The 7,384-nt window shown below is 32.0% G+C and overlaps 1 protein-coding gene across 1 annotated transcript in view; it reads right to left on the reverse strand.

Annotated features, from left to right (window-relative positions):
* Nucleotides 1-306: 306 nt before the first annotated feature.
* The window catches only part of LOC141505981 (uncharacterized protein C5orf46 homolog), a 10,231-nt gene continuing 3,153 nt past the window's right edge, over nt 307-7,384 (reverse strand). The window contains exons 2-5 of the mRNA XM_074212352.1: nt 4,531-4,654; nt 2,762-2,808; nt 1,928-1,950; nt 307-550 (exon numbers count right to left, since the gene is read on the reverse strand). Coding sequence (XP_074068453.1) covers nt 2,766-2,808; nt 4,531-4,654 — 167 coding nt within the window. The 3' untranslated portion in view covers nt 307-550; nt 1,928-1,950; nt 2,762-2,765. The remainder of the gene's footprint in view (nt 551-1,927; nt 1,951-2,761; nt 2,809-4,530; nt 4,655-7,384) is intronic.

The raw sequence follows: 7,384 nt of genomic DNA on the forward strand, positions 1-7,384 counted from the left end.
ATTGATGGACTTATCATAAAGAATGCAACCCATCCCAGACATAGCAATGGTATCTGAATACAGACTGAAGTATACTTTTTTTCTGCTCACTTTATTTCTCTTGAGATTTCTCTATCTTTTTGGAGAGGGGGTTTTATGTTTACTTTCACAAGAATATTGTATTAATGTAAAAATAAATAAATCATTAAAAAATAAAAAATATAGTTATTAAAATGACCAGAGAGCAACTCTGGGTTGATCTAATACTGACATTTTGATCCTGAGAACACTTGCCCTTTGAAATAATATTTTAACACAAAAAAAGGCTTGGGTATGTGAGTATGAAAACTTTATTTTGTTTTCCAGCAACTTAGAGAGAGAAGAGGGTCCATTTACATAAGATCAACCTCTTGCTGAATCAAAAGACTAGCACTGTGGAAATACCAGCTGTTAAAGGTTCTTTGTTGAATAGCCTGTGAAGTTGGGAGACAGGAAAGGATGAATCTGGTCCAGTAGATGACTAGGTCAGAGTCTTCAGGAAAAATGAACAAGTAATGTCCATAAGCATTTTCTAGAGGGGTGATATTAATTTATCAAAATTAGTTTTAATTTAGTTAATTAAAAAGAATTGTTAGTTAAACAAAAATGGTAATTAGTTAATTCATCTGAATAATTAATTCAAAGAATTGGTTCATTCATGCACACAAATAATGCCTTATTTTTAAAATGTGAGCTCTGTCAGGATTTTTCTTTTGTTTCATACAGCTTTCACAATTTTTTTTTTAGGTTTTTGCAAGGCAAATGGGGTTACGTGGCTTGCCCAAGGCCACACAGCTAGGTAATTATTAAGTGTTTGAGACTGGATTTGAACCCAGGTACTCCTGACTCCAGGGCCAGTGCTTTATCCACTGTGCCACCTAGCTGCCCAGCTTTCACAATTTCTTGCACATTGTAATTACCTAGAAACTTATGGAATTATATTATTTAACATATAGTAATTTAATTATTTCAATTTTTTTATCAAATAAGTAAAAATTAACAAAAATTGTAGATGTCCTTTTAGAATTAAAATATTACTTTCATTGCCATGTTCTTAGATGTCTTGGTTGGGGCAAGTTTTGATTAATAACATGATGACTCTTCTATGTATTATGTGCTAAACTGATTCTAGGAGTGGTTTAGAAAATATTGTGGAGACAAAAATGGCTATGAATTTGTACCCCCTAAAAGATCATGGTCTAGTTATTTCTTCTTGTCTGTATACCATGCAAGTTCCTTCCCATCTTTGAGCACAATATTCCTGTTTTTTACTTAGCTGCTGAACTTTCTGTATCTTTGGTAGAGCTTGTGAGTGTCTGATTTAGACTGGGAAACATTTGTGAATAAGAATAACATTGGGGAATAGGGAAGTCACCTAGGGATATGAGCAGACAAGCCAATGTCATCCTTTAGCTACCATTCAAGCAAGATAAAAGAGGTGACTTTTAAAGGATGCTGATAAGACTTCCTTGACTAAAAATAACCTCCCTTACTTACTGTTGTTTGAAATTTCACCATTATAACTTCATTCCTTTGTATTAAGCATTTATTTGGGGTAAGAAAGAATTACTGTTGTTTAAATATTTTAACAAATTTCCCAACCACAACATCACAAAAATCATTGAGGATCTCAATGTTGAAGAGGACCTTAGAAGTCATCTATTTCAAACCATATATATATATATATATATATTCCATATATACTCCAGACTCTCCCTTGGGTCCATCCTGTACCCAACTTTCTAAATAATATTCTTTTTCAGAATTGAAAAAAAACATTTTGTGCTTGTAATATGATAATTTCCAAATATATTTTTCTCCTTCCCCTCTCCCATTCTCCCATCAATGATTCTTGTTTTATAATAAAGATTGCAAAAGAAAGCAAGGCTGTCAAATGCATTCACCATACCTTAGAGTGCTCCACACCCATATCTGCAATGAAGAGAATGAGATGAATTTTCTTAGCTGTTATCCAGAGACTATCTCTATAATTTTCCTAAAACACATCTCTGGCCACATCCTTCCTTGATTTAAAAACACCTAGTGACGTCCTAGAGTCCACCATATTTATTAAAGGCCAAATTCCTTATCCTGGAATTCAAGCTTCTTCCTTTCTAGTCATATCTTCTGCTATTTTTTCTTTACATACCTTACAGTCTATCCAAATGTGTCTGCTCAATGTTTTCAGAGCAAGACTTATGCCTTTTATTTTAACCTCTTTTACTAAGCTCATACTATTCTTTATGCATAGACTCCTCCTCCATTGAAGGCAAGGTTGTGTCTTACTCATAGTTTTCTTCTTCAAAGGTCAAAGCTTTAACCTTTATATATAGTGAATTTCAGGCATATATTGGTTTAAAATGTTCTCTGGGATTTCTTCTGCTTCTAAGATATAATTTTGAAATTGTTTCTGTTACTTGAAGTTTATTTTTGATCTCCTAAAACATTTGGGACAAAGATTGGGGCAGTCCCACCTCTTAGAGTTCTTTATGATTCACAAAATACTTTTGCAGTTATGTACCAGTAATTTTTATAGTCATATTAAGAAAGTGAGGAGTCTATTTTAAAGAGGAGAAAATTGAGGCTCTATAAGTGCAAATGAGTTTCCTAGGGTTACATAAGAAAAAAGTGGCAGAGCTGTGATTCAAACCAAGGTACCTTGATTCCAACTCCAGTATTCTTCCCATTACTTTTATGTTATTCATGTTAGACTGCAAATTAAATGTGAGAATCATCCACTTACCTGTTTATTCATCCTTTTTTGACTTTTCTTCTTCTTCAGTAAAGCCACTTGACAGGAATGGGAAAAAAACAACAAAATAAATTGTCTTTCAGTCAGATTATGGGGAATTAGACAAGTTTGCTTCCAATGTTCTATGTCCTATGTACAAAAACATTTTTATAGATAATAGTCTAGGTTTTATTTTTTAAATACCTCTCCAATGTTAAAAATGCCAAGTACTGCTTTCATTTTTTTGTTGTTGTTGGCTAACGCTTAGAACATTGTCTGGTTCTTAATGGTCCTTTAATAAATGATTGCTCAATTAGTGAATTTATTTATGCTCTATGCTGTAAAGTCAAAGGATAGAATTTGGATTTAAATCCCATCTTGATTGTATGCTAACTATATAGCTTTGAGCAAAACACTTCTCCTTAGATTCCTCAAGTGTAAAATGAGAGGGAGTTGGACTAAATGACATTTGAAATTCCTTCCAAATCAAGATGCAAGAACTTGTAATGCTATATGCATTGTAATTGAAAGTGTTGTTTTTGAAATCAGTTTCCTGATATAAATACTATTGATTCAATAATATGAAGTGGCCTGTGACATTTTATTCTCAATGAGTTTTGTTCTAAGATTCCTTCTATTTCTGATGTTCTATGTTCTAAGGTCAAATTGTGCCTTAACATTTCATATTCTTAGGTTGATCTGGGAACAGATGTTTCATATGTTAAAGATTTTTCTAGTTAAGTCTGTTCTGTCATAAGAAGAACCTTTCTGGCTTTAACATTCCATGTACTTTTATTTATGACATATTCTATGTCCTAAGACTTTTTTTTTTAAGATCTGACATTTTTTCTTTAAGGTCCACTGCAGTTAAAATGTTCTACTTTTTGTAATATGGTTCTATGTCAAGCATGGTTATAAATGTAGAGCTTATATTGCATTGCTTTCTGTTAGAGAGAGGGAGGGAAGGAGGGAGGGAGGAAGAAAAGGAGTGAGAAAAAAACCATTTTGTGCTTGTAATATGATAATTTCCAAATTTATTTCTCTCCTTCCCCTCTCCCATTCTTCACATTGAAAACGTGATGTTAAGTAAAAATTAATTAATTAATTAATGAGAAAAGAATAGAAGGTAACTCCAGATTAAAAAATAGTTTTACATTGTATGTTCTATGATCCCTTCTAAATCTACCCTTTTATGTTTAATGGCTTCAATTGAGTCAGTCTGTATAGTCTATTTTCTCTTCTGTAATTAATAGTAAGTACCTGAAACGAAGGGGACTATGGTTTATTCATCCCTCTATTTTCTTCAAATTTGCCCCTTGAGTGGATATTCATAAGAATAGTTGATTGATTTTTGCTTCTTTCCCTTAGTCTTTTTCTACCTGATAGAAAGGCATCTGATTTATGATCCTGACTTCAGCACAATTAACATTATCTTGCTATCCCCCACAAAAGGATTGTGGCCCATGTCTGTAACAACCTTGAGGTACCTGAACCCTGAGCTAGGAAGGGTAAGGAAGGGATCCATGCAGAGTCTTCCATGGAATAACAAGGATTATAGATATGTATATGCCTATGTATGTACATGTAATCATATTATATTATTATTATTATATCAAGCATATAATGTAGTCTTTCTTGATTGTCATGATATTCAGGCCTACATGAAGCCTATAGTGGAATAAAGCATGACACATTTGGGACAGTTCAGTCTTAACAATATCCCCTATGTTATAACAATAATGATGCCAAAATGCAATCTTGGAGGGTTTTCTATTACTTACGATTTCTGAAACATTGATCTGAGAACATAATTTACTGCAGAATCAATAATCTCAATGCCTAGGTAGTTTAAGATTGAAGGAACATCCTTGCCTGAATTTTCATCAGAATCAGATGACTTCTCACCTAGAACCCAAAGAATTGCTTCAGTCATTTGGAAGAAATGACAATAATATTAGAATTATGATCTCTCTGATATTGTTATCTGTATCATAGAATCTAGAATGTAGATTTTAAATGAGAAGATTCTTGGAATAATGAAGAGAAATGTTGACCTGGAAGAAACCTTGGAAAGTATGTTACACTAAAAAGCACAGAATATCTGAGCTGAAAGGATCTTAGAATATAGAACAGAGAATGTCAAAGTTGGAAGAGACCTAAACCAAGAGGACATATAAATTTAGATGGCACTTGAGAACATAGAAAGTTAGAAAGCAGGTTCTGTATGCTAAAAGACCTCTTAGCATGTAAACTCTAAAATATTCAAAGAAATTTAACAAACATTTCCTGTGTCTTGTAATACAGATGCTGTGAATTAAAAGATAAAGTCAATAGAGTCCTTTCCCTTAAGACAGTGTTCCAGAATGTTAAAATGGGTAGATTCTTTAGGACATAAAACATAAAATATCATAGACTGATAGAGCTGGATAATTCTTATAACAGAGAATATCAGAAATGGGAATTTCTTTACAATCTGGAATGCTGGAATACAGAATAGAATGCCAGTGCTAGAAGTATTTTTAATATAATAATATAAAAGGCTAGGAAAAAAGAATACTGGTTGCAAAACATGGTTGAGATACCCTAATTCACTTATGTCAGGTGAACAAATTAAAGACTGGAGATTGAGCATTTATTTGAGTTCCTACAGCTTATAGAAAGTAGCAGAATAGCCCTAGATTTCCAGTTTTGAGTGTTTTTCCACTGCATTATGTGTTAACCTAAAATTAGAACCTTAAAACAGAAGTTTAAATAACAACAGCAACAAAAAAGAAAAATAGTATAGACACAAAGTTTATTTCTCTGTGATTTTACCCACCATCATTAGGTAATGGAGACCATCTTAGAAATAATCTCCACCCAGCTGAGTGAGATCAGAAAACTTAAATAGTACAAAGGGGAAGGGAACAGAGTATACATAATAAGGATATACAAAACCTTAAACTTGCCTGGAAACAATTCTACTATCTGAACTCAGAGGAGCATTCTTCTACAAAGCTATTTTCCTAGAGGGAGGGAAGTTGTTTTTGAGTTTTGAGTTTAAGTACTAGGAGGGTGAGGTAAGTTCTTGTTTTTAAAGTCTGAAGGTGGACTGAATTCTTTTCTTGATTTAAGGAGATTCAGACAAAATTCTCTTTTCAAATTATAAAGGGATTATAGAGGGCAGGACAAGTCTTCCTTTCAAAGCCTAAGGAGGACACATTCCAATCTTCCTTAGAGCTAAGGAAAACATCCTTTGACCAAGAAAATAGTTTATAAAAACTTATGGTAATTATTATATTTAACATGTGGCATATTATATCACAATAAAAAATAATTAGACATATAAATTATGTTACATTCCATTGTCATATTATTTATATAAAAGATTATATCACATTTAATAAAATTTCATATCACATCATATAATATAGCATGCTATCCTCTCCTATCTTATAACTATAATGTACAGTATTCAACTAGACTATATGTATGATAAATTACATTAAATTATTTTTATGTTAGATGATGCAATATATTAGCTTCTATGTTACAAGATACTTTTATTTCATATTTTCTTATATTGCATTATGTATATGTAATAATATGGAATAGAAAATAGGATGTGGTGTGATATGGTAAGATATAATATACTATGATTTGATATAATGTGGTGTGATATGTTATAATATAAGGCAAAGTAATGTAATAAGACAGTTAGGTGGTACAGTAGAGAGACAAAAAGACTCCTCTTTGTGAGTTCAAATCTATACTCAGACATTTATTAGCTGTGTGATCCTGGGCAGATACTTAGCCCCAAATGGGTTCACGTAAAGTGGAAAATGACTAAGCAACAACAACGTACTATAATATAATGTAATTATATTACATAACAGCATTATATTATGTATGTTATAACTATTATAGCAATATAATAATTATATTACAGCACATACTGTTATATGTTATATCATGCATTATATTATATCACATCATATTACATCTCATCTCATCACATCATACCATATCACATCTTATGCTCTCCTATTCTATTCTATACAATACTAGACATACTACATTATATTACATGATCTCATGACATGTCATAGTAAATAATATTACATAGTAGACAAGTAGTGTCTAAAGACATGGTGGCTAAAGAATTGGCCTCAGAGCCAGTTGGTTTAAATCTGACACCAATGCAAGCCGGCTATGTGATCTTTGACTAGTTGTTTAACCTCATAGTGGTCTAGACAAATCATTAAGACTGTAAGTTAAACAAAAGGCACTTACCTGGATTGGTGGTGGGAGTTTAACAACTAGAAATTTCCTATATCATTGAATAACAGTTCTAATCTCTATCCCTATACATATAAACAGACACATATATGTATATGCACATTTCAACATACGTATGAATATAAACACACATACAATCACAAATATTTCATATACATACTATATATACAAACTATATATATATATATATATATATATATATATATATACACACATATACATATACAAATTAACTTATATTCACAAGTCACTTCCACTTACTGGTTCTGAGTTTTTCTTTTGGGAAAAATGAAGGGTGGGAAGGGTTGTGGGAAACAAAATGGTTTAAGGTTTCATCTCTCATATTCATTGACTGCA

The sequence above is a fragment of the Macrotis lagotis genome, chromosome 1 (genome assembly GCF_037893015.1).
Source record: "Macrotis lagotis isolate mMagLag1 chromosome 1, bilby.v1.9.chrom.fasta, whole genome shotgun sequence".
In the NCBI taxonomy this organism is placed as follows: Eukaryota; Metazoa; Chordata; class Mammalia; order Peramelemorphia; family Peramelidae; genus Macrotis; species Macrotis lagotis.